The sequence below is a fragment of the Neolamprologus multifasciatus genome, chromosome 4, assembly GCF_963576455.1.
Source record: "Neolamprologus multifasciatus chromosome 4, fNeoMul1.2, whole genome shotgun sequence".
In the NCBI taxonomy this organism is placed as follows: domain Eukaryota; kingdom Metazoa; phylum Chordata; class Actinopteri; order Cichliformes; family Cichlidae; genus Neolamprologus; species Neolamprologus multifasciatus.
In genome coordinates, this window is record NC_140442.1 from 2,123,103 (window position 1) to 2,150,058 (window position 26,956).

At 43.1% G+C, this 26,956-nt stretch overlaps 1 protein-coding gene across 2 annotated transcripts in view; it reads left to right on the top strand.

Moving 5' to 3' along the window:
• Window positions 1-1,796: 1,796 nt before the first annotated feature.
• LOC146519448 (uncharacterized) overlaps window positions 1,797-26,956 on the top strand; it is a 33,166-nt gene continuing 8,006 nt past the window's right edge. Inside the window, exons 1-34 of one of the 2 annotated variants that reach the window (XM_085157207.1) lie at window positions 1,797-2,405; window positions 4,038-4,332; window positions 4,943-5,113; window positions 6,510-6,666; window positions 9,033-9,060; window positions 10,949-11,048; window positions 11,582-11,611; window positions 11,751-11,843; window positions 11,932-11,995; window positions 12,068-12,166; window positions 14,213-14,356; window positions 14,674-14,769; window positions 14,851-14,969; window positions 15,055-15,207; window positions 16,914-17,087; window positions 17,658-17,831; window positions 18,139-18,253; window positions 18,340-18,533; window positions 18,623-18,744; window positions 20,897-20,966; window positions 21,074-21,234; window positions 21,695-21,803; window positions 21,924-22,055; window positions 22,139-22,345; window positions 22,572-22,709; window positions 22,798-22,921; window positions 23,298-23,469; window positions 23,870-24,082; window positions 24,542-24,686; window positions 24,843-25,049; window positions 25,860-25,964; window positions 26,042-26,194; window positions 26,307-26,555; window positions 26,739-26,951. In XM_085157207.1, the coding sequence (XP_085013333.1) occupies window positions 2,263-2,405; window positions 4,038-4,332; window positions 4,943-5,113; window positions 6,510-6,666; window positions 9,033-9,060; window positions 10,949-11,048; window positions 11,582-11,611; window positions 11,751-11,843; window positions 11,932-11,995; window positions 12,068-12,166; window positions 14,213-14,356; window positions 14,674-14,769; window positions 14,851-14,969; window positions 15,055-15,207; window positions 16,914-17,087; window positions 17,658-17,831; window positions 18,139-18,253; window positions 18,340-18,533; window positions 18,623-18,744; window positions 20,897-20,966; window positions 21,074-21,234; window positions 21,695-21,803; window positions 21,924-22,055; window positions 22,139-22,345; window positions 22,572-22,709; window positions 22,798-22,921; window positions 23,298-23,469; window positions 23,870-24,082; window positions 24,542-24,686; window positions 24,843-25,049; window positions 25,860-25,964; window positions 26,042-26,194; window positions 26,307-26,555; window positions 26,739-26,951 (4,869 nt within the window). In that variant the 5' untranslated portion in view covers window positions 1,797-2,262. The remainder of the gene's footprint in view (window positions 2,406-4,037; window positions 4,333-4,942; window positions 5,114-6,509; window positions 6,667-9,032; window positions 9,061-10,948; window positions 11,049-11,581; window positions 11,612-11,750; window positions 11,844-11,931; window positions 11,996-12,067; window positions 12,167-14,212; window positions 14,357-14,673; window positions 14,770-14,850; window positions 14,970-15,054; window positions 15,208-16,913; window positions 17,088-17,657; window positions 17,832-18,138; window positions 18,254-18,339; window positions 18,534-18,622; window positions 18,745-20,896; window positions 20,967-21,073; window positions 21,235-21,694; window positions 21,804-21,923; window positions 22,056-22,138; window positions 22,346-22,571; window positions 22,710-22,797; window positions 22,922-23,297; window positions 23,470-23,869; window positions 24,083-24,541; window positions 24,687-24,842; window positions 25,050-25,859; window positions 25,965-26,041; window positions 26,195-26,306; window positions 26,556-26,738; window positions 26,952-26,956) is intronic. The other variant, XM_085157208.1, reaches the window with a different exon arrangement.

Here is a 26,956-nt window from a genome sequence, read left to right on the forward strand (position 1 = left end):
GTGCTGCAGACTATAGAGTTGACTGTGCACATAAACCTTCCTGATCACATACAGTAGCCTAATTATTATTATGTTTTGGCGCTCTCTTTTGACCCATTCTTAATGTTTCTGATCATCTGATAAACAAAAATGTCAATTAAGCTTAATTAAATGAAACCCCAGTTAATAAAACTGGTTAAAAATAGGGCTTGCCAAAGGATGGATATCCAGGAAAAATCCAGGAATTTGTCTTTTTCATAAAGTGGATTTCCTTAAACTATGATCATAATGAAAATAAATGATCTAAATAAATGAATAAGAACTGAAATAGTCTGGCAAGGATTGAATTTGGACTTTCATGAAGCAAAGAAAAAGCAAAGAAAAGTAAAATGATGGCATTATTGAGAAACAGATTCGGACACAATAATCGTTTTATTTTAGTTGTTTTGTTTTAAGAACAAAGATGGAGACTTGTTTATTATGTCTGCACGTCCAGCTCACACTACGATTGCTGTGACCCGTAGTTATTCTCTCCTCGTGACCTTTGACACTTGTCTGGACTACATGACATGTAACTGAGCCATCAGTGCTAAAACTAGCCCAAATGTGTCTGCTATTTAAATTTGAGACACTGTTTAAAGCGTCAATAAAACTTAATGATTTGCATGATTTTAAACTGTGTGAATGACCTAAGTTTACACAGAGAAGGGTTTCAGGTGTGGAGCCAGTTTAAAATATTTTATGGACTTGTATTCAGTTTGATCTAATAAGGTGTTTTTAAATTTGTGATTCTCATAAAAGCTTAATCTCGGAGTTTCTGACAAAAACAGTGGGATGAAAACATTATGTTTTTTTAAGAAGACGAAACCTGCAGTTCCTCTAATGTCCACTGGAGACTCCTGAGTTCCTGCAGACTCATGTGTTGAAACTTTACAGCAGAAATAAAAATGTTTACAGCCTGAAATAAAACAAATTTGATCTCTATCATAACCGATATACAAGGAAGAATGTTTGTATAACTCACCTGCTTAAATTGCATGAAGGTTTAAAGTTTGCATTATTGGGGGCGTGGCCTATCTGTGACATGAAGGAGTTCAAAACCAATGGGTGAAGCAGAGGCGGAGGCAGACATTTGACACACCCGGGCTTCTGAAAAAACAACCCAGGCTTAAGCCCAGTAAGCCACCCCCCCACCCGCTCCACCACTGGGGTGAAGTCATCGAGACCATGTCCATCTTTTATGTACAGTCAGTGTAAAAGAAGCCTGTCACGAGTTTGAGGATCATTTAATAACACTGGTTATTGGTCATGTGTGCAACATACTAATGTGAAGCCAAGTTTCTATACTTTCTATATTGTTAGTTTTAACAGCTTAATTTATGAATTCCCAGTGTGTTGTCAGCACAAAACAAGGAAGTGCTGAAAAATCCTGAAATGTAGGCACTTTCCAGCACCTCTGTCTAATAACCAACTCAATTTTGTTATCACTTTAGCAGATACATGTCATCAAGCTGAGCCAGAACAACCGTGGGCTCTTAATTTGAAGGCAGACTGACTGAACCTCGTTTGATTGGCTGAATGAAGACCTGCTGCTAACTTTGGATAGGAGGTAGGCAGGAGCCCAACGGCTCCACCCCCAGGTATCGCGGCTGATTTAAATGCCAGGGGAGGAGGAAGGACATCATCATCATCTTCATCCTCATCATCACCATCACTTCATTTACCTGATATGAGAGTCTCATTTCCCTGGAGCTCAGCCTGCATCCTGCACTGAGGACTGAAGCCCTGAACGGTGAGTACTCTTTTATTTCACTCCCACAGTTTTGATGCCAACCTACAGCTGCTGCCTTGCTCAGTGAGTTACAGCCTGTGTGGATGCATCTAAACCTGCAGAAATGTTCAGTAGATGAATCTCCAACAGGTGGCTATTTTGTGTCAAGACAAAAGAAATGTTCAATTTTATGAGGTGTAATTAGGAACTAATGGCCTTCTGCATGACCCTGAATCTGTTATTCGTCATTGACAATAATTCCAGGCTGACCTGTTCTCAGTTTAAACTGTGAAAAGTGTCAGAAATGATGCAGGATGCTGATTTCACCTGCTCTGCAGAGCCCGTGTGCCAGTAGCCACACATGGATGCTCCCCCTGACATGTCACCATTTTGGTGTAAACGGTAAGCTTGGCTGGACACATGAGCTGCACCTTATAAGGTAGTACGCCTGCTAAGTCCCTAGCATCCCTCTTTGGGCTACCAAGCTACCAGGAGCAAAGGGTTAGCCAAACATGGGCATTCCAGCATGGCAGCTCACTTGTTTGATACTCGGGGTTATCTGTGTGCTGCTTTTCATGTTTTATTGCCTGCTGCTCAATGGGAGGTCAAAGCAGCCTTGTGACCTGCGCGCAGAGGCACAGACGAGGATAAGTGAGTAAGTAGCTGTATGCAAACTTTAGGGAAATATGGCATTTATTTATCAGATGTAATCTGTGAGACTGTTCACTGAAAGTGGATGTAAATGAGCTGTGAGATGTAAAGGCAGCAGTTGGAGGCACAGATGGAGGAAGCGTGAGGCAGAAAAATGAGCTAATGAGTCCGTTTTATTGATGCTGGCGTATCTTCATCACTTCTTAGCCTTTATGTGCTGCACAGGCCCCTGAAAGGTTTCAGAAGTCTGTGAGAAAGATGCTTTTATTTGTCCTCCTCTGCTTGATGCTGTGTGAGACTGTGCTACAAAATAGTTTGGTCTTTAAATCAAGTTGTGCTGAGTAGTTGTTTCCTTCAGAAAACTGAACAAGTTATGCATTTGTCCTGTTCAGTAAAGGCATGAAATAGTTATTAAGCACAAAAAAAACAAAAACACATCAACAGTAGTCCGTATGGGGAAAAAATGCCTCCAACAAGGTCTTTTTCTTTTAAAATTGGTCTTTTTTACTCCCAAAATATAAAATATGAATCCATAAAATCAGTGAATCTTGTGTTGGAAACATAATTATCTGCAACGCACACACTGCTGTGAGTCCTGGTGATGGCAGGTGGAAAACTACGAAGTTTGGATTTATTTTTATTTTATTTTTTTAAGTTGTGAGCTGCTGTTTTTAAATTTGGAAGTTTGAAACTCATTTTTCTTTTATAGAGCACCAGTTCTTTATGCTATGACTCTGGGCTGTTAGTGGGATGCACTGGGCTAAACAAAACCACCATATTAGCCTCTATATGCAAAATAATTCACTCTAATTACAGTTTTATAAGATTCCACACAAGCCTGTATATGACAGCTACTCATCATCTGATGTAATAAAACCAACATCCTGATATAAAAACAAAAATAATGAGCTCAGGGGGTGTGTAGGAAGTTTCAGGGAAATAAAATAAATGTTGTAATTTACATGGACTAAACTGTCTAACCTTCTGGGATGAAACTGGATGCTGATAAAAGCTTTCCTTTAGAGTGTCGTAACACTGACTTTGGGCTCGATTGAAGACAATCTCAGTTATGGGTGAATGGATACACAGAACTCTACTGCAACTGTTTTCTGTTTCTGTAATGCATTAGATAGCTTGTTGGCATGCAGGTGAGCACAGGTACGATCCTGTAAGCAAAGTGCAGGATGGAATAAAATTTGCAAAAGGCCAATGATATGAAGCATGTGCTGCAAGGTAAGTACCATGTAATATTACAGAGAAAACTCCAGCAATTAGATCAACCCCTGATGAGCAGCACTTGGCAACTGCGGGAAAGAAGAACTCCTTTTTAACAGGAAGACACTTCCAGCAGAAGCAGGCTCAGGGAGGGGTCTGAGAAGAGGAACAGAGAGACACAGAAACAATTATGGGAGCAAAGACATAAGTTAATAGATATAAAAATGTGAACATGTGGGAAGTGAAAAGAGGTCCTCAGTGCATCATGGGAAATCATCCAGCAGCCTGAACCTGTAGCAGCATAAAAATAGATAAATGGCAGGTTTATGAGTACAATAAGGCAAAATTAAAACTGCAGTGAATATAAAAAAGCAGAGAAAGAAAAAGTGTCTTTTTTTAATTCACATTTTTGATTTGTCAGCAGGTCAGAGGTCAAATCAACTCACATATCTGAGGCTGAGCCGGTCCCAATCGACGATTCAAACGTCAGCGTCACTGCCTCCGAACCACCAGCGTTAGACTCCGCCGCTGCTGACCAGCAGGTCGATCCGACCGCCAACATGGCCGACACCGACGACAAGTACCTCTTCCTGGAAAACGACTTCCGCAACAGCGGCGTGGCCCAGGCCGACTGGGCAGCTAAAAAGATGGTGTGGGTGCCGTCAGAGAGGGAGGGATTCGAGGCGGCGAGCATCAAGGAGGAGAAGGGTGACCAGGTATGCATGGAAACAAGAATGATTGACAGCAGCCATCAGGTAACACAAATATGATGTTGATGAAGTCGGAAACAGCTGAAGAAGGAGCTGAAGCAGAGTGGGGTTGCAAAGCAGCTTGCAAACAAACTGTTTGTCTTTGTTACTTTGTTACTTTGTTACTTGATGAAGAGAGTAACAGTGATTCTGGTCTTTTAACAGAGTTTTACTCCTTAAACTCTTTCATTAAATTTAACCTGGCGCCTCAGTACCAGGACCGCTTTCAGCAACCTGAGTAAACACAAGAACAAATGGAAAAGCTTCCATATTTTCCAGAATACTCTATGGGAATTGTTTTGTTACAGACATTTCTTCCTCGCGTGTAAAACTTCAGAAATTACTTTTTAAAGATTAAAAAATAAACTTGAGATAAATTAAATGTAGAACTTCAAGATTTTTAATTTTCTTGTGAGATTTTCTTCTCTTCATTGTCTTTTTTTAGTTTTCTCTCACCTGTTCTCAAACCTGTTTCCTCTGAATGACACAGATGTGCAGGACACCAACACGGTTGTTTGGTTTGTCAGGCGATGTGATGTTTGAATGTTTGTGCTGAATACCTGCCGCTGCTCCGCAGGTGCTGGTGGAGCTCTCCAATGGTCAGAAGGTGACGGTGAACAAAGACGACATCCAGAAGATGAACCCGCCCAAATTCAGCAAGGTGGAGGACATGGCGGCCCTCACCTTCCTCAACGAAGCCTCCGTCCTGCACAACCTGCGCGAGAGATACTTCTCCAGCCTGATCTATGTGAGGAAAACACTCAACGATCACCTGGCGCCTGATTTATCTGGTGCTCAAGTCAAACTTGCACCCATGATTTTAAGTCTCTTTGTTATAAACTGTGTTTAAATTACATTAAAAAGGAAGTTTGATCTATAAAAAACACACAGGTCTGTGTTTATAGAATTAAAGTGAAAACTCTGCCCCCGTATGTTGAAGACAAATTGAAAGAATCAGGTGTTTATCTCCACATCCGTTTAAAACAAACTCTCTGAGCAATAATAAAAAACTAGTAACCTGAATGTGCTGTAAGGTGGAGACGAGAGAGCTGAGGGCTCCTTATAAACTCAGAGGCTGAAGAGACTTAACGTTCAGGTGGAAAGTCCTCGTTTAAGGACCGATGTACTGGAAAGATCAGCAGCTTATGTTTGTATTATTTTAGTCAGTCTCTCAAAGACTAATAAGGTACTGCATGTAAAAATTTAAATCCGAGCTCATGCATCTCATACAGACCACCGTGCAGATCCCCGAGAGTTAGGAGGTCCAGTTCCTCCAGTCCTTATATGAGCAGAGTGAAGAGAACGAGCTGCAGGGCCTGTGCAGTTTGAATTAATGCAGCAATGTGAAGTTTTCTCTATAATGTTGTGGTTAGAAAGGAAGCGTGTGAAGGGTGACGTACATCTGTGATTAGGTTTAAATATATTCAGAAGCAAAATAATCTTTTTTTAATCATTAAAGCCATCAGATTAGACAAAACAGGGCACAGATTACATTCATTCTTACCATGTATCAGTATAATTAATCCCATCATTTAACTCTAAGGCTGCTTTATTATTTTGTCTATTCTTGCTGTAAAACAAACTGAATGAAACTTGTTATAAAAGACGAAGCAGCAACAAGAAGCAGTTTATAATGAAAATTAATTTATAGTCTTGACTTTTAAACATGTGAACGAGGTGGAAGTTGTTATAGTCAAAGGTTAATAAAGCACATGAACCTGCTCGTGCATGAAAAGAGCGAGGCGCCGGTTCAACAGTTCACACTGTTTTGATCTTGAATGCACCCCCGTCAAGGTGTGGCCTGTCCCTTAAGAAGGTGGGAGGAGTCAAACAATCAGACAGGAGCTGGAAGAAGGAAGCAGAACACACCTGAAACTGAGCCACAGCTGAAGCAACACTTTTACTTTGAAGTGTGACCTGTCAAACACGATGACTCCCATTATTAGGAGCACACACCTGCTCATGAACTATTACAGGAGTACTAAAATCTGCACGTGCAGCAGAGTGTGCGTGAATAATCAGATATCAAAGCACCAGTTTACTGTTCGATGTCTTAACATTTTAAAAAGTCGAGTAGGAAACAGACGTCAGAATGAGCTGGCAGCTCCGACGTGGTGATAAAGTGATGTTTTGTCCCTCCACAGACGTACTCGGGCCTCTTCTGCGTGGTGGTGAACCCCTACAAGATGCTGCCCATCTACTCTGAGAAGATCATCGAGATGTACAAGGGCAAGAAACGCCACGAGGTTCCACCGCACATCTACTCCATCACGGACAACGCCTACAGGAACATGATGCAGGGTAACTGTCTGCACGCACAGACAACAGATCACGACTGTTGTTCTTATCAAGAGTCCAAGAAAAGCAGCTACACGCTTTGTGTTTGATACAGAAAGTATTTAAATACTTATTTTTATCTCAAACCAACAAACATGTCCATCAGCATCACTGGAAATATCAAAGATGTTCCCAGATGACTGAAAATCAAAGAATTTAGTCAAGTTTATATGTACAGACGGATTAAAGTTAGACCATCGAGAAGTAAACGACAGGTGGGAAATGCACTCAGGTAAATAAATGACAATATTTCACATCGTAGAAAACTTTTTTAACCAAAATTACCTTTAAAATTTGTAAATAAGATGCTGAATTATGAATATTTCGATATTTTAGCACATAAGTGACCAGTTTTATAGTAAATATAAAGATACAGATCTCCTTAGAGGCTCTGTGACGATAACAACAACAATTTATCCATCCAACTGTTCTTCACCTGTCCCAACAACCGCTAACCTGAGCCACTTCAAACCTGGAAGCTGTTTCACTGCTAGTGACCTGAACACCAGTGAGTCCAAAGCACATATTTTGAGCCAAGTCCAGATGTGCCACGGGACTTTAGGAGGCATAGAAACTGAGCAAAGAGAGAGATGAGGGTGAAAGTAAAGCTGAGGATCCATCTTCTTGCCTTCACCTGTGCGCAGGACCTCTGTGTGGTGACTAAAAGAACGAGATCACAGATATAAGATGTAAGCAGCACTTGCAAAGGAATCAGATGAGGCGGTTTGGGCATGTGACCAGAAGAGTGTGAGGAAGCAGATAATGTATGGATGGCACTCCCCCTGTTTACCTGTGCATCGCACTGATAAACGCTGTGTTATAGAGCTCTGTCCATGCTCTCTCATATGATTTATTACTTGATAAGATTTCTTGAAATTTTTTACAAGGTCAACTTTGACCTTGGGAGATAACAGTGAAAGTCAAGGTCAAATGCTCAGCCACCCTCGGTACTCATGTCCCCCAAGCTCCAGTATGTTGTTGTAAAGTTGGAAGATGTGAAATAATTACAGATTTTTAGATTTTCACCTAAATTAAATCCACTCGAGCTGTTATTGGTCGATACCATCACATGCAATATGACAGTTACATCTAGACTGCTAACAACCAGACAAATGGAGCGGTTACATACTCCCTCCCTTTGGGGAGAAACGACGTGTCTCTTTTTTCCCACCTTCATTGAACCTACCGTTCCCGCACAGTTTACAGCATTTGTGTTTTCACTCCTGTGTAGAAACGTTACCCTCAGAATAATGACTGTCGTAAAACCCTCCAGTGTGGGTTAGATTGGACTCTGTGGTTCTGCATGTTTGGCACCCCCAGTCTGAAGCACTGAGAAAGCCCACCTGGCTTCACCTGGCTTCACCTGGCTTCACCTGGACCGGGGAAGTCAGAGGAGCTGGATCATGCTAACATGCTTTCTTTGAAACACTTGTCAGATTCAGAAGTGTGCTGGTTTGAGCCTGCGGGCCTCTCTGTGTCCAGAGACGTGACTTCTGATTGGGTGTAAATGTGAGAGTGTGTGGTTGGTTTCACATCTGGGATGTACAACACCTTTTACCCTGTGGCACCATCCCACCCCCATGACCCCGAGTTGGATAAGCGGATAAGTCCTGCTCATCCACTTCTGCATCATCAGCCAGCACACAAACAGACCTTTAAATCGCAGCACGCTGGTAGCTTGCGTTTAAACCCCAAGGTCGGACGTTTGACTCTGGGGCAGACCTCTCACAGGAGTTTGCATGGCCACCTTTTTCTCTAATGACATACTCTCTCCACTAAGTGATGCATTTATCATGTGTTTTATGACTTTTGATGTAAGAGTGTTTAAGTTGTCAAGACACATGAGGCTGGTGTGTATCAGATGAACACACAAACACTCATCCTGTCCCCTCAGATCGACCATCACTATCCCCAGATGCCCCCATCTCCCCCCACAAATATGAAAACACATTCAGTCCCATAAGTCCTGCTACAAAACATGAAGCAGCCACAAACAGTCACATCACAGCTCTTTCTCAGAGGTGAGCGATGGCGTTGAGCAACCTCGACTGAAGCCTCGGAGCGTGCCGTCTGGCCTCCGTCTGGTCCGCCGGTGACCTCAGAGCAGCTCCATACTTTCCACTGAGCTCCAGGATGGCCATACATGGAGCAGTGAGACGAGATTACAGTGACGGAGTCCTGCATCCACCTGCTATTTTTAGAGGATATGAGTGATGGAGGCTAATCTCCCAGTGAGCGAGATCTCTTTCGCTCTCGTGTCCGAGTGTTTGGAGTTTGACGAGTTCAGTGTCACATTATGTCTCTCTCTCTCTCTCTCTCTCTCTCCACAGACCGCGAGGATCAGTCTATTCTCTGCACGTGAGTCAAAACAGACAGCACTCGACCTTTTTCCATCACAGACACATACCACCAGTTTGTTACCCAAACCTTTAACTGGACCAGTTCACCTCATTTCCAGCTCCATCTATTTAGAGCAGAGCAGCTTTGCATGACTCAGAGTTCAAAATAAGCTTAATTATTCTTACACTGGGCCACAGTGATGCTGTCAGATCAGATCTTCTGTCTGAAACAAGCTGTTTAAGCTTCTTAACTTTTCTCCTGATTGGCTGCCCCTCGCAAGCAAAGTTTAAACGGCAGGTGGGCGGGGCTTCTGTGCCAGAGATGGCCGTTTTAGGGATGTCATAAAGGTCCACTTTACACTAAGAAAACCAAATCAAACAACTTTGTCTTTGACTTTAATATTCTCACTATTTTCTTGTTTACCGTTTTAATTTTGGGGGCCCATAAAACATTATCAGTTTCAAAATGTCATTTATTTACACAAAAGACAGAAAACAACAGGTATTTACATCTGAGAGGGTGGTTCTGGTCAAAAATGGGATCTTTTGGTGTAAAACAATGTAAAAACATAAACATGGGGAGTCTAAGGAGCTTGGAAAGAAAAGCATCTGGATGTCTTTAGACATGCTCCCGTCGGGCTTAAAGTCTGCGACTCTCCACCAATCGCTCTTAGAACTGAAGAAGCTTCTCGGACGAACGGTGAAACATCTTCAAGTAACCTAAAGACATCCAGATGCTTTTCTTTCCAAGCTCCTTAGACTACGATGACCTGGATATCTAAGAACCTAACAGAACTTTTATTTTACGATCCCTGTTATTAATCGACTTAGTTTCATTTACTCCAAAAATGTGTCCACTTTGGTGCCTGCTTTTAAAAGAGAAGCACTTTTTTATTTTAAATGTAAATAATAACACGACCGATGGGAATATTCATCATAAATCTTTTATAATCCTTAATTGCAGGGATGCACCGATACCGATACTGGTATCAGGTATCGGGGCCGATACTGTAAAATGATACCATGAACCGATACTAACTTATTTCATTAGTCAGAGGGTGGCTTGTCATTTCTGTTGTAGTTTTTTAGATTGGCCACTAGGGGGACATCTCGCGCTAAACAGGCACAGGGTTAGGCGAGTGAGACTGGCGGCTCCAGATAAAAAAGAGAAACTGGAGGCTGCTGTAGCTAGGCTAAACAAAATGTCAGCAGTGTGGAACAGCCAACTTTAACAGGTTTTGGAAAAGCGATGAAAAATGCCAAGAGAAAATCCACGGGCAGTTAAAATAACTGACTCATTTTATTTCTCTGGATGACCAGCCAATGCCGGTCGTGGAAACCATAGGATTGAACCGTCTTCTCAGCATACTCGAGCTGTGATATGAAATTGGACACTCTGCAATAATTTAAAAGTTTATTTTATTCCAAACAGAAGTGTTTATTTATTATTCTGAAAGCTCGAGACAGTGCCAATAATTCAGTGATATTTTGTTAAATTACAATGTGGAGACTCTGCAATAATTTAACAGAAGTGCTTATTTTTCACTTGAAAATTTTTTGTGGTCATTTTTATTACGATTTTATTTTTTATCGGCATAGAATAAAATAAAACCTGTCTTCCAATTCATTGCATTTGGTAGAAGTATTGTTTTTTGTACTCAGTATCGGCAAGTACTCAGATCCAAGTATCGGTATCGTATCGGTTTGAAAAAATTGGTATCGTTGCATCCCTACTTAATTGATTATCGTTAGTGTCCAAATATTGTGTTACTTAATCCAAGTTTGTCATTTTAAAAGAGCTGCAGCTGAAAATTGTTCTCTTTAAAGAAGCGTTACAGCTGACTAGCTAACACTAAAACTAGCAGCTGGGTGTTAGGAGGTTAATCAGTCTCTGCTGCGTCACCCAGAGGTGAGTCTGGAGCCGGGAAGACAGAAAACACCAAGAAGGTGATTCAGTACCTCGCCGTCATCGCCTCCTCGCACAAGGGCAAGAACCCCGTCAACCCTGTGAGTACGAGCGCCTCAAGCTTTCTGACTCTTTTAAAGAAAATAAAGCCCAAAGCAGACAAATAATCAGACGAAAGCTAAAAGTTTTATAAGGTTTCAGGATCCAGACTGAAAGTTCACACATTATGAAATCAGAATGAGCTTTAAGTTTGAAAAAACTGCTATAAAATATTAAAGTGCAAACTCTGCTGTGTACGACAGGATTCAGTCGCTGGCGCCGTGGCCAAGGTGAGGACAGATTACTGCTGTTTGCTGCTGGGGGCGGGGCTTTTCATTCTTTATCTTTGATGATTTAAAAGGAAAATCAAAGAAACGTCTCCATGTTTCTCACGATCCTCCATAACTAACCTGAACGTTACATCTGCTCTTCGCTCCGCTGCATTTAATCCAGTCATGAACCATCTTTGGTTTGTTTAGTCAGGAGTTATCAGTGCTTGACCTTTGACCCCTGCTGCTCCGCTGCTGCATTTCAGGCCAATTTTGGGGAAAATACAAATATTTTATGATTTCTAACCGGCGTGTTTTTCTTGCAGCAGCAGCAGCAGGCGGGATCTTTGGCCTACGTGAGTATAAAATCTCATAAAGACTCGTTTTTACTTCAGTATTCATGTAACAGAAAAGCTTTGTGAGCCTTACATCACGGCCTCTGTTCTGTTTAAAAGCAGAGATGTTTTTAGCTGTTTAACCTCGTTTTTGCTGCAGGGGGAGCTGGAAAAGCAGCTGCTGCAGGCGAACCCAATCCTGGAGGCCTTTGGAAACGCCAAAACCATCAAGAACGACAACTCTTCGCGATTTGTAAGAACTTCGTTCAGTCTGTCGACACAGAGATGGAAAAATAGCTGTGATATAAAGTTAAAGCTGCTGTCGTCCTCTCTGCTCGCAGGGAAAGTTCATCAAACTCAACTTTGATGTGACCGGCTACATCGTCGGGGCGAATATCGACACCTGTATCCTACTTTGAGTTCAATTTTTTAATGTAACCATTAAATAAGTGGGTCATTCTTCTTAATCCTGGTCAGACCTGCTGGAGAAGTCTCGCTGTATTCGACAGGCACGCACCGAGAGAGCCTTTCACATCTTCTACTACATGGTGGCTGGAGCCAAAGACAAGATGAGAGGTGAGCAGAAAAAAATCCTTCATTTAAAGGGACAAGCTGACATTTTTAAACCATCCTGGGGTCAGATGGGAGCTGTTATAACATAGTAATAACTATAATTTATTGGTAAATATGAATTTTAAGCTCATCATGCTGCAAAACAGATGCTGCAGACCAGAGCCTGACTGAGAAAGTCATAACAGATGTTTTTGTTAAATTGCGAGTCATGTCTCAGTCAAATCAGTGTATAAATGATGGCCACCGTGACATCATCCATCAGCTTTTGGTGTTTTGAAGGGTGAAGTTCGGTGCTGCTTTTCAGGAGCTACAAGCAGCAAGAGTGCAGAGTAGATCTACAGACTGTATGATTCAGATACTTGATCATCTCTGAAAGACTGTGAAAACATCCTATTACGTTTCAAGTTTACTATCCAACGACTGAGACAGAGTTTGCATGCAGATGAACATAAATGAATCTGTGTCATTCATATGTATCATGTCATAATCTGAGCCTTAATCAGGACGTTTAATGACTACTTCATGAGACGTCAACAGTTAACCACAACATGTACATGTACTGTTTTCCACATAACACTCCCTGAAAAACCTCTGAAGGTTTCAGGGTGCAACACCCCAAACACACACGAGCACCAGCACTCTCTACAACAGACTCCACCTGTTCACATTACAAAACTGATGAAGTCATTTTGTCTATTTAGCTGTTGTTTAGAGTCCTCAACCTCAGGTGTCAGTGTACAGTGGTGTGAAAAAGTGCTTCCCTCTTCCTTATTTTACATTATTTTCTATGTTTGTCACACTTAAACATTTCAAATCATCAAACAAACTTAAATATTAGACAAAAAATAAGACAAGTAAACACAAAATACATTTCTAAATGAAGGTGTTTATTATTAAGAGGAAAAAATCCAAACCTACATGACCCTGTGTGAATTTAGAGCTTCAGAGATGGGGGGGGGGGGGGGGGAGGTCAGTCATCTGGGGGGGGGGGGGGGGGGACTCAGTCATCTGGGGGGATCTCAGAGGAAAGCAGCTGACCGTCCACATCAAACAGATTCAAATGAGGTGGTTCAGCATCTGACCAAAGTGCCTCGTGGATGGCTCCTTGGTGAGGTGTCTCCCATTACTGTACGATCACTTTAGTCTAGTTTGATATAGATGATGTTCATGTTTTTTCAAGTCCAGCTAAAAAATAAGCGCGTCAACCCTCGAAAATGGTAAATGTCCTGTATTTATATAGCGCTTTTCTAGTCCCTAAGGACCCCAAAGCGCTTTACACATCCAGTCATCCACCCATTCACACACTGGTGATGGCAGCTACATTGTAGCCACAGCCATCCTGGGGCGCACTGACAGAGGCGAGGCTGCCGGACACTGGCGCCACTGGGCCCTCTGACCACCACCAGTAGGCATCGGGTGAAGTTGCCCAAGGACACAACGACCGAGACTGTCCAAGCAGGAGCTCGAACCTTCCGATTACAAGACGAACTCCCAACTCTTGAGCCACGATCGACACGAACCATTTACTAACCAAGTTAGCTGTTAGTCAAATGTTGTTGTGATCAAAAAGAAAGATGCCTTCATTCATTTCCTTCAGTCAATAATATCATCAGCAATCAAATGTTGTAGCTGGACCATCTTTGTCCACTCTGCAGTTTTTACCCATCGTAGCACGACGACAGGCAGATGTGATGTCACAGTTTTAACCATGTTTGGACTCCGTGTCCGCACAGTTGGCCATTAAAGCAGCCACACCCTAAACTTTAGGCCTCAGTAAAATCCAGATGGCTAAGTTATTTAAAAATATATACTCCTGGAGATATTATAAAAGAGGAAACTATCCATAGAGGCCAAAACTGTTTTATATTAGGATGTAAACGTGTTTATTTCTGCTGTAAAGATGAAACAGCAGTTTTTGCTTCATTTTCAGATGTCAGCGTAGATATGAAATTATGTGAATGATGCTGGAAACCAGCTGCTTCAGCGACTGCACGGATTAAACTGGAAACGAGTCTCAGTCAGCGTAACGTCTTCTCTCTCTGTTTGTAGAGGAGCTGCTGCTGGAGGACTTCAGCAACTATCGTTTCCTGATAGAGGGTCACGTGGAGATCCCCGGGCAGGAGGACAACGAGATGTTTGATGAAACTCTGGAGGCCATGGACATCATGGGTTTCACTGAGGAGGAGCGATTAGGTACAGAGACCACGTAACGACAAGATTCCCAGCGATTTATGCAAGACTTCCTATTCAAGCCTACGAAATAAAAGGACTGAAATTATACTTTAGGATATTTTTAAATGAGGAAAAGTTGGGGTTTGGGGGTATTTTTATAAGGAAGTAGACAGAAATCACCTCCAAATTTATTCTGAGGTGTTGGGGCAACCCAGGTTCATGCTTCTGATGCCCCTTTTTAGTTAAAGAAGTACCCTGCTCATCAAAGAATAAGTGGAACATAAGAAGTTTGATCTGAATCAGTTTGATGGTCCTGCTCTTCCTTTTCCTGTCTGCAGGCATGTTGAAGGTGGTGTCCAGTGTGCTCCAGCTGGGTAACATCAAGTTTGAGAAGGAGAGGAACAACGAGCAGGCGACGATGCCCGACAACACCGGTAACTTTAAAAAAGCACCATCACCAGTTCTGTAAATGAGCATCTTCACCTCTCTGACCTCCTCTCTGCCTCAACTCACAGCTGCGCAGAAGGTGTGTCACCTGCAGGGCATCAACGTGACCGACTTCACCCGCGCCATCCTCACGCCCAGGATTAAAGTGGGCAGGGAGGTGGTGCAGAAGGCTCAGACCAAGCAGCAGGTACCCGAGAAGCAAACCAAACCTCGTTAACTAACACAGAAGATGGCAGCTTTCAATCTCATGTCCTTTCAATCTCCCTTCCTAGGCTGATTTCGCGATCGAGGCTCTGGCTAAAGCCATGTACGAGCGTCTGTTTCGCTGGATCCTCGCCAGAGTCAACAAGACTCTGGACAAGAGTAAGAGGCAGTCGTCATCCTTCCTTGGCATCCTGGACATCGCCGGGTTTGAGATTTTTGAGGTAACTGATTCCTAAAAACTAACTTTTAGTGTGTGTCATAGGAATGACATGAAACATTTCACTGTTTCATGTCATTCCTATGAGTCAGTCGAACTAATCATTCAAGAAGAACAACCAGATTTGCAGTTGCAGAAAAGTGGACCGGCTCTTTATCCTGTTGAGGATATTTGAGGGTATGTGTGAAGTGCATCCCTCGAGGTCCATTGCCGAGAGCACCTCAGTCCCTGTACGACCTGTCGATACGTTTAATAGTAATGTAAGCTGGAAGTCACTGTTTCATTTAGCTGGTTTTCAGTCAACTGAGAAGTGGTGGAAATGAGAATTAAGACCTCTGTCTGTGGGTCTTACCCAGATAAGGGTGGAGAGCCCACTCCTGATGGAGGACTAAGGAGAAACAATGAGATTTTCGTTCTGTGGAACGCCGGTCCAGCTCTTTATCTTCTCAAGGAAATTCAGTCGTGTTTTATAGACTTGGAGAAGTCCCGTGTCCCCTTCTATGGGCGTTTTAGTGTGTGCACAACCATAATGAGGAATGAGTCTGACTGTGGCAATAAGTCCTGGTTGGTGTTGGACTTCACCAGGGCTCCACCTGAAAGACGAAGAGAAGAGGGTTGGTTGGTCTCTGGTTCTTCTGGCTTCAAGCTCCAAGCAGCCTCCTTTGTAGTGGCCAAAATGAGATATAGCATTTCTATCGCTGGTTCTTAACTGGAAAATGGTGGATTGACCACACTGGTTGAGAATGAGCTTCAGAGTCTTGGGGTCTTTTTTCCCCAGTTACCTGGATCTTCGTGCAGACTCACTGGTCTGTTCTACAAAATCAAGGGCTGAGGGTGACCAGTTTCTGGAGTCGTCAGGGCGTTTGCAAAAAAAAGAATCATTGTGTCATCATCATCGTTCTCGAAAATCATCCTCCGTATTGAAAGAAAACAGTTGAGATGGTTCAGGCACCTGACATTATGCCGGTTTACTTGGGACGGCCCCCAGAAGCACCTGAGGGAGTCTCTCCTTAGACTGAAGCCTTTGTGACCTGGATAAGTTGGGAAATGGATGTATGAAAGTTTAATTGTGTTTGTCTGTGAAGGTTCTCAGTCATCCAGGTCATCATAGTCAAAGGAGCTTGCAAAGAAAAGCGTCTGGACTTCTTTAAGTTGCTTGAAGACGTTTCACCTTCATCCGAGAAGCTTCTTCAGTTCTAAAGTCAAATGGTGGAGAGTCCCAGATATAAACCTAGTGGGAGTTTCTCCCCACAGAGGGACAAAAGGACCCCCTGAATATCCTCTAATCGCCTGAGTCAAGGTGTGAAAGTGGGTGTGGGTCCCAATCAGCCAGGGTTTCGGGTGAGCTCATTGTGAAACCTGGCCCCACCTTATCATGTGATTTCCTGAGGTCAGATGTCCCAGGATGTGAGTGGGCGTTAAGGCGTCTGGGGAGGGAACTCAAAACTGGATTATAGATGGCAGACAGTTGGTGTCGTAAACCACCGCCTCTGTTCAAAGATGGTCGCTCACAGTGGACATAGATGCTTCTTTCACTCCTCTTTCAAACCATCTGTCCTCTCTGTCCAAAATGTGAACATTGGCATCCTCGAAAGAGTGACCTTTGACCTTAAGATGCAGATGGACAGCTGAATCTTGTCCTGTGGAGGTGGCTCTTCTGTGTTTAATTGTGTTTCTGTCAGTTTTTAATCATGAATTTCGATCCCACAGGACAACTCATTCGAGCAGCTCTGCATCAACTACACCAACGAACGTTTGCAGCAGCTCTTCAACCACACCATGTTCATCCTGGAGCAGGAGGAGTACAAGAGGGAGGGCATCGAGTGGAACTTCATCGACTTCGGCCTCGACCTGCAGCCCTGCATCGAGCTCATCGAGAGGCCGGTCAGACAGCTACACACACAAGCAACTTAAGTTGTTGCACAACTGATAAATGCAAAAGAAGAAAATATGGCATCTAAGTTAACGAAGGATTAATTGAAAGATAACTCAAAGTTTGCCTTTATTTTATGAACAGGACAAAAGCAATTTGATGAATTAAGATAACATTCACGGTCTTTAACAAGTGAAGAGTGAGCAAAGAGATCTTTCTGTAAGATTGTTAACAGATTTAAAGAAGGTTTAAATTTAATAAGATTATCTAATTAAGATTATTCTGGACAGATAAAACAAAATGATAAGAGAAGATTTGGACCAAGAAAGTATGTGTTTTAAATGCCCTTAAAATATTTTTCCATCATGTTATTCCCAAACATCCAACAATAATAATTTTAGGTTAATTTTTCGAGGTCTTTGAGGAAGGGACTGCGTTCTCTCTGCTCCTATCAGGACTGCTTTAAAGGATGTTTGCCTGTATAGGAATGACTTTTAACCTGTACTCGACACTGATCAAAAAGTAACTGTTTGTAAAAATGTTCTCTTAAACTGAGCCGTGGATCCGACACTCTCTTCCAGAACAACCCTCCGGGTATCCTGGCCCTGCTGGACGAGGAGTGCTGGTTCCCCAAAGCCACTGATATTTCTTTCGTAGACAAGCTGCTTAACACCCACACTGGTCACGTTAAATTCTCCAAACCCAAACAGCACAAAGACAAACTCATGTTCACCGTCCTGCACTACGCTGGAAAGGTGAGGACAGCTTCCCGAGACGGACAGTTGTCTGTGAAACTTTGCATTTGTGAAAAATATTTAAGCACTTAAGAAAAAACGACTCACAGTGAAACAGAGTGGGTCTGTTTGGTTTTGTTGCTCTTGACTATGATGTGATTTTAATTTCTCTCACGCAATTTTGCTGCAAACAACAACCAATTCAATGGTCTAGATCCAGGGAAGTACTGTGTATATTTGTGAGGTGTAAGATAAACCAATGGACTCCATGATTTTGGGCACGGTGATTTAAATATTTTGAGACTTCTTTTAAAAATTGTGACTCCAGGTTGACTATAATGCCGCCAACTGGTTGACAAAGAACATGGACCCTCTGAATGACAACGTAACAGCTCTGCTCAACAACTCCTCCAGTGCCTTCATTCAGGATCTGTGGAAAGACGGTGAGTCGTCATCACAGTAGAGCAATAACATAAAGCAGGGCATTAAAAGTCGTCATAAATCTTTCCTGGTTTATTCTCCATGTCAGTGGATCGAGTTGTAGGTCTGGAGACCATGACCAAGATGTCTGAGAGCTCAGTGCCCAGTTCCACCAAATCCAAGAAGGGCATGTTTCGCACTGTGGGTCAGCTGTACAAAGAGTCTTTGGGCAAACTGATGACCACGTTACACAACACCCAGCCCAACTTCGTCCGCTGCATCATTCCAAACCACGAGAAGCGGGTAGGTTATTATAGCTGACTCTAACCCCGAGATAAAAGACAGAGTCTGTTAATTCATTGAGGAGTTGTCGGCTCTTTGCTGTGGTGCAGGCTGGAAAGATGGATTCCAACCTGGTGCTGGAGCAGCTGAGGTGTAACGGAGTGTTGGAGGGGATTCGAATCTGCAGGCAGGGATTTCCAAACCGGATTGTTTTCCAGGAGTTCAGGCAGAGGTGAGGGAGATGTCTGAGATCATTTATACTGATAACAGTATCATAGTTCCTTTATAATAATACTAAGTTTGAACGCTAAAGACTTTTGCTTCCACTGTATGCAGATGATGTTCAATTCTGTATCTCACTTGAGACTAAAACATTGTTTCTTCAAAATGTTTTTATTTCTGTAAAAGTTTGTTGGGAGATGCTACCAACTGTGAGCCTTAAGTGTCATATAAATGCTTTTGTTTGTTCCTTTTTTGCGTTACTGATTAACTTCCCCTAAGTAGTAAATAACGTTTATAATACAGTGTAAGCTGTTTGGTCTCAAAGCCCCATGAATGTCTACTTAATGATATCTTTGGGAATCTACACACGGAATAAGTCAATTATGTGCAGCTCTAAATGTATTTGTAGTTTCAGGTCAGGCACATGCATAAGTCCACTGTTACTGTCTGTCATGTTCAGAGATGGGCAGTAACCCGTTACTGTAATCCGATTACTTTTTTCAGGTAACGAGTAAAGTAAGGGATTACTATTGCAAAAACGGTAATTAGATTACCGTTACTTTCCCGTAGGAACGCTGCGTTACTGCGTTACTAAAACCGTGATTTTTTTGCGAGAATGTCTCATGACAGTGACGTAAGCGAGTGCGACGTTTGTGACAACAGCTGTGTGCAGATCAACAATGGATCATATATCGAGTGCAGAGAGAGTATGAGCGTGCAGCGTTTAAAGCGTGGAAGTACTGACCTTACTTTGAGTTTGATTCCATAAAAAGTGACAAAAACATTAGTGTCCGTTGTGCGTGGGAAGAAAACTTCTTTTTACAGCGAAAAAAACCCTAAACTTCCAAGCAAGCACCGAGTAGCTACGACGTAATGGGAAACTCACAGAGAAACTCGCGGATTCTTCCACTGACCGCTGCACACCTGCACCAGGGTAAACCTCCGCCTACCCCACTCCTGCTTTACAGGTGAAAATAGAGCAACAGGACCGCTAGTCTTTGACTTTATTTATTTTCTGCTGTGTTTTACTTGCATCTATTTGAAAGACTGAGTGTAAACACACAAAAAATATTTTATGTGCTGGAATGTGCAGAAAATAGGTTTAAATGTTAAACTAATTTCTGCCAGTCAGAGAATGTTGCAGATAATTAAATGTTTGCTTGATGCATAAAGTTAAAAGATTAAAACTAATAAAACAAGTTTTAAAAAGAGACTTTTCCATTTGATTACATTTTGTATGATGATTATGTAGAAAAAGTAGAATTGGGCTGAAAGATCTATCACTTTATCACCTATTCAGGCTGTAAATCGTGTTTTTAAAAAGTAACTAAGTAATTAATTACTTTTGAAAATAAGTAATCAGTAAAGTAACTGGATTACTTTTTTAGGGAAGTAATCAATAATTAGTTACTGATTACTTTTTTCAAGTAACTTGACCAACACTGGTCATGTTAGTGTGTTACATCAAATGAAACACATTTGTGATGCTAAAATAACTTAAATACTTCTCAGCTGTGGAATATTTTTAGCTGCTGTGTAAAGTCAGCATAAGAATTCCTGCATAAAAAAAAGTTACTCATGCAGCTGCAGTGAGAGCCCACAGCAGACACACATCTACCTGCATGTACCGATGGCTATTACTAAATATTCAAATAAGTCCATGGACACCTGCCCACAGTCTGAGGCTGTGATCAGGTTTCGTTCGTTGTTCCTCACTCTGGAAGGCAGATGTTACTGTAGATGTAACTGCAGATGTAACTCTGGAAGGCAGATGCTTCTTCCTCTTTCAGAAAAGTTCCTTCAGATCAAAAATTGGATGCGTTTAAAACACAAGAGTTTTTTCTATTTCTTTATCTTATTTTGTTTTTCTTCATTGCTAGCTTATTGCTATATTTTGCAGTTACGTGAAGGTGATCTGCATCTAAACTAAATTTTAATGGGTTTGCCCCTTACCCACGAGAAAGGAAATGAATAAAGCTTGGTACGGGAAAAAAGTTTCAAGCAGATTGTGTTTGAGATTAGAGTGAATTGGGACCTTATATTTTCCAATTTAGAATATTCTTTGACCGCTTTGCAGTTATACTTTGATCGATAACCCATTTAAGGAACGAGTACTTTATGTAGTAGTACGTTTGGTCTGACAGGTAATGTGCTGTTTGCAGGTACGAGATCCTGGCCGCCAACGCCATCCCGAAAGGCTTCATGGATGGAAAACAGGCCTGCAGTTTAATGGTGAGCTCGATGGAGTAAAAAGTTTAATGCTTACAAATTTATGCTATTTGAATATTAATTTACTGTGAAAAGGAAGAAGCAGGGTTCATTCCTCTGCTCGTCTCCAGGTAAAGCACCTGGATCTGGACCCTAACTTGTATCGTATCGGTCAAAGCAAAATGTTCTTCAGGACGGGAGTTTTGGCTCAGCTGGAAGAGGAGCGAGACCTCAAACTGACTGTCGTCATCATCGCCTTCCAGGCGCAAGCAAGAGGCTTCCTGGGCCGCAAGTAGGTGGAGCATTAAGACCCAGAAGTCATTTCCTCTACTTTTCGTTGCCTTTTTATAGATGCAGTCATCAGGAAATAACAAAGAAGTCCTGTTGGAAGCTTCAAGTTTGATGTTTTGCCACAATCTTTGTTTGCTTTAAACAACAGAAGGCTCCGTGCCCTAAAGCATGACCAGTTTTATAATTTATTTGACTCTAAATGGGACCAGAAATTTTTTAAGAAACCTTATGTCATATTAAAGAAGACTCTAAACTAGTGATTAAGATCATAAACTCATCAGGAAAGTCATAAATCCAGTGAGCAGTAGGGTCATTATCCCATAGACTTTGAAAGGCAGTGCCCCCTGCTGGCCATTAGAAAGAATACTTGTGTAGGCTGCTTCTACTTTGTCTTCTGTTCTGCATCATTTCTTTACAGTCTGTGATCTCTGCAGGTCTGATTCTTCTTCATGTGTTTTCAGGGCTTTCAGCAAACGTCAGCAGCAGCTCACCGCCATGAAGGTCATCCAGAGGAACTGCGCCTGCTACCTCAAGCTCAAGAACTGGCAGTGGTGGAGGCTTTTCACTAAGGTGATTCAAACAGTTCACACCACTGTCCAACCAGAGGCCATATTTGTTCTTAAATGTCTCTCAAATACAGTTTTATTTAGGTCAGATGAACAAACTTTGCTTCATCTGTCTGTGGTTCAGGTCAAGCCGCTGCTGCAGGTGACCAGACAAGAGGAGGAGATGGGTCAGAAAGAGGAGGAGCTGAAGGCCGCCAAAGAGGTGGCGGCTAAAACTGAGGCTGAACTGAAGGACATTACCCAGAAGCACACCCAGGTGACACAAACTCGGGTTTTTATCTGGGTTTTATCTGAGCGTTAAGTCGTTTTGAGTAAATGTTCTCGCTGTGGTGTTTATAGCTGATGGAGGAGCGGGCGCAGCTGGAGTTGAAGCTTCAGGCGGAGACGGAGCTGTGCGCTGAGGCAGAGGAGATAAGGGTGCGACTGGAGGCCAAGAAGCAGGAGCTGGAGGAGGTGCTGCACGAGATGGAGGCCCGGCTGGAGGAAGAGGAGGACCGCAGTAACGCCCTGCAGCAGGAGAAGAAGGAGATGGAGCAGCAGCTACAGGTCTGTCTCGTTATCGTTACAAGAACAAGACATGCAACGCTTTTTTGTATCGCCAATGCAGTGAGTGTGAATCATATAAGACTGAACAGAAGTCCAGCAAATAAGAAGAGATTACAGGTATAAACTTACTCAATGATGGATAATAACTCTGATACACTGAAAGCTTGTCCTCCTGCTGCATCCTTATATTTTCTGTCCGTTAACTTTGCGTCGTCTTCTCCTGCAGCTGATGGAGGCCCACATAGCACAGGAAGAAGACGCCAAGCAGAAGCTGCAGCTGGAGAAAGCGGCTGTGGAGGGAAAGGTGAAGAAGCTGGAGGAGGACATTCTGCTGATGGAGGACCAGAACAACAAGCTGCAGAAGGTATGAAGAGCTTCACGCTCTGCTCTAAGAGAGCGCTTCATTCAGCGTGAACGCTGCACTGCACGCGCTCACATGCGTCTGTTTTTAGGAGCGAAAGCTGCTGGAGGAGAGGATGGCTGACATGAGCTCCAACCTGGCCGAGGAGGAGGAGAAGTCTAAGAATCTGACCAAACTCAAGGCCAAGCACGAGTCCATGATCTCTGACCTCGAAGGTCAGTCAGCACTTTGTTTGGCTCATGAGCTGAATGCAAATCTGTGGTGCATGTTCAGTTTACAGCACGGTGCTGACGATGCAGCAATCGCATGTTGGATGGAATGTTTAAAGCTTTAAACCTGGGGGAAGATTTCAGCTGTTACAGTAAATTTCAACTCACAGTGTGAAGTTGGAGTTAAAGGAGTTATTTCAGGAGTGATAACTGACCTTACAGTCAGTATAGAGAGCAAATGTCTCTTTATTGCATTATATCATATTTCATCTCAAGATTAAAATAATGACACACCCGAATATCAAGTTTTCATTCTGCTGCTTTAGTATGGAGTAACTCGTGTCTGTAACATCTAAAGAAATTTGGGGTTTTTTGTGTCCAGTGCGTCTGAAGAAGGAAGAGAAGAGTCGCCAAGATGTGGAAAAGGCGAAGAGGAAGGTGGAGGCGGAGCTTGCTGAACTGCACGAGCAGCACGCCGACCTGCAGGCGCAGTTAGCTGAGCTGCGGGCCCAGCTCGCCGCCAAGGAGGAGGAGCTGCAGGCCACACAGGAGCGGTGAGGACTAACATGACGATGCATTATGATACTGACAGGTCGAAGCTTGAAGCGAGGCCATCAAACATGGCTTGATATGATCCAGGAGGGAACCAGTGCATCCAGTTTTGAACTTTATGAATGCAGCTGTTTAGAGAACTTAATCTTACCAGGTCAGATGATCTAAAGGGGAAGTGTTTGTGTTTTATTAGCATAAACATCATGAATTATGTGGCCAAGCACATATAAAGGAAATCAAATGGGTCTCAAAAATGATCCCTGTGGCACACCACACCCAAGAGATGCAGATAACGAGTTGTTTAAATTCTCTCCTATTTGAACAGTGTGAATGAAACCATATAGAAACTGTAACATTTCTCCAACCTTCATGATTTCCTTTCCAACAATTTTGTGTCCACAGCCTGGAGGAGGAGAGCAGTCAGCGTGGGGCGGCGGTGAAACGCATTCGGGAGTTGGAGGCTTTGCTCTCAGAGCTGCAGGAAGACTTAGAGGCTGAAAGGGCGGCGAGAGGGAAGGCTGAGGCAGCACGACGGGACCTCGGGGAGGAGCTTAATGCTCTACGTACCGAGCTGGAGGACAGTCTGGACACGACTGCTGCCCAGCAGGAATTACGGTCTGTATCGTCCATATACATCGAAATGAACCACATCATTTGATAAGCAAGCTCATTTTTCCGTTATTCATATTCAAAATTAATGAATCACAAATTGAATGTTTTTCATTTAATTTTACTTTTAGCATGAGATTAGCCCTAATCTGTGTCTGCGAAAATATATATACAGCAATTCTTCATCCCTGGAATTAGATAATCCAAAGAAAGATACCCAAAAGATGAGAAAAGAAATTGGTTCGGAGTTTAAAAAAATGCTTAAATTTTTTTCCAGTTACATAAGAATGAGCTTCAGAGCAGGTGTTTCTGCACAGGTATCAGTTAAACATCCGTAACAGTTAATGGGACACAAATCTGAAACAGTAAATAACAGTATCATCTGCATATAAGAGCAGCTTCGTAAGTTGTTTTAATCAGGCCTCTGCACCATCTTACCGGATGTGTTGTGTTTATGGTTGGCAGGGCGAAACGTGAGCAGGAAGTGGCCATGTTGAAGAAAGCCATGGAGGAAGAGGGGCGGAGCCATGAGGCCCAAATCCAGGACCTGAGACAGAAACACAGTCAGGCTGTGGAGGAGCTGAATGAGCACCTGGAGCAGGCCAAGCGGGTCAGTTCACCAAAATCAGACACTTTCATTCATCCGACGTGCAGATATATTGTTTAATATTAGGCACATATAACTAATGGACTGGTACGTCCTTATAAGAGCAGTGAGACAGAGGTGGATATTTTCACTCATTCAGCATCTGTTCCTTCTGTCCAGGTGAGAGCTGGTCTTGAGAAAGCCAAGCAAGGTCTGGAGAAGGAGTCAGCGGACCTGAGCGCTGACCTGCGTTCCCTCACCAGCGCCAAACAGGACGTTGAGCACAAAAAGAAGAAGTTGGAGGGTCAGTTGAATGATCTAAATTCCCGCTTCAATGAGAGCGAGCGGCAGAAGAACGAGCTGTCAGAGCGAGTCTCAAAGATGACGGTGAGCCATACAAACAATGACAGGAGTCAGATATCAGTAGGCTATTTATAATTACAAGTTGGCTTTTTTCTACTCTTTTCCGTCTTCATATTTTAATTCTGAGCTTTGAATGACTGAGAGTACAAGTCCTCTGAAACAAGCTCGTCACCTTCCTTTAAAGGCCTCTGTCCTCTGATTAGCTACCAGTTTGCTTTACTTACAGCAGTCAATAAACGGGAAGCTCCGCCTCCTATGAGGAGTGACTGTGGGTGTTTCTTATGACCATATAAGGAAATCAGTGACAAACTGAAATAAAAGTGCCTGAAACATAATAGTTCCTCTTTAAATGTGATTAAGTGACTAATTGGAAATGTTTTAGATCCTAATTATAGATAAATGAGAAACTAGTACGTCTAAAATGCACAAATCAACAAATATTGATTTATAAACTGGTTATTAAAGCAAAGATGAAGCATTGTAAACAAACACATTTAGAAGTCAAAGAATATTTTGAGGTAGAAATCAATTATAATCTGAGTTACCAACAGGTTTAAAGGAGATAAAGGCTAAACGGTCATCAGGAGGACAGTATGTGAACAGTTTTAAATATCCAGGCTGTGTCTGTGTTCAACAAGACCTAAACTCCAATCAGAGATAAAGAGGTTGGCAGCAGTAGCTGTAAGCTTTCTCAGTTAACTTTAAACTTTCTGCTTCTTCTACTTAAAGAGAACAAACGGATCTTCATGAAAAGTCACGCTCAGATTTAAAGAGACAATCTGCGCTTGACTTTAGCCTTTGTGTTGACAGTTCTCGTCTCTTCTTCTCTGTTAGTCGGAGCTGGACAGCGTGACGGGTCTGCTGAACGAGGCCGAGGGAAAGAACATCAAGCTGGGTAAAGACGTCTCCAGCCTGTCCTCTCAGCTGCACGACGCACAGGTGAGGAGCGCCGTGACTGCTAAATGCTGCGATGCATGGAGCCAGGTTTCTAAACAGCGTCCTCCTTCCTGTTTCAGGAGCTGCTGTCAGAGGAGACGCGTCAGAAGCTGAACCTGTCTGGGCGTCTGCGTCAGATGGAGGACGACAGGAACGGCCTCATGGAGCAGCTGGAGGAGGAGACGGAGGTCAAACGGGCCGTGGAGAGGCAGGTGTCCAGCCTCAACATGCAGGTCAGCTCTTCTCCGGGTCTCCGAAGCAATCGTTTCAAAGGCCAACTGGGATTTTTCCGTTTAAGTTCATCCTCTCTCACACTGACGTTCTCATTCTTCTGACTTTTCTCAGCTGTCCGACTACAAGAAGAAGCTGGACGAGATGTCGGGGACGGCGGAGCTGCTGGAGGAAGGGAAGAAGCGTCTGCAGCGTGAGCTGGAGGCGACCAACACAGAGTACGAGGAGAAGGCCTCCGCTTACGACAAGCTGGAGAAGAGCCGGAGCCGGCTGCAGCAGGAGCTGGAGGACGTCCTCATGGACCTGGACAGCCAGCGGCAGCTCGTCTCCAACCTGGAGAAGAAGCAGAAGAAGTTCGATCAGGTCTGGCAGCTCCACAATGACTGCTTCAGTTACCTACCCACTCAGTTTTTCAGATTTGTTTCCACACGTATTAAAGACGGGCTTTTAGAGAGAGTTTGTCCCAGGAACCAGATGTTCCACAAAAGCTTCTCTCTGTGATTTTTTGAGCCTGCAGTGATCTCTAATGTCCTCCATGTCCATCAGATGCTGGCCGAGGAGCGCACTGTGTCCTGTAAGTATGCGGAGGAGCGGGATCGAGCGGAGGCGGAGGTGCGGGACAAGGAGACAAAGGTGCTGGCTCTTACCCGAGGGCTGGAAGAAAGCCACGAGGCTCTGGAGGAGGCGGAGAAGACGGTGAAGGCGCTCCGAGCCGAGATGGAAGATCTCATCAGCTCCAAGGACGACGTGGGAAAGAATGTAAA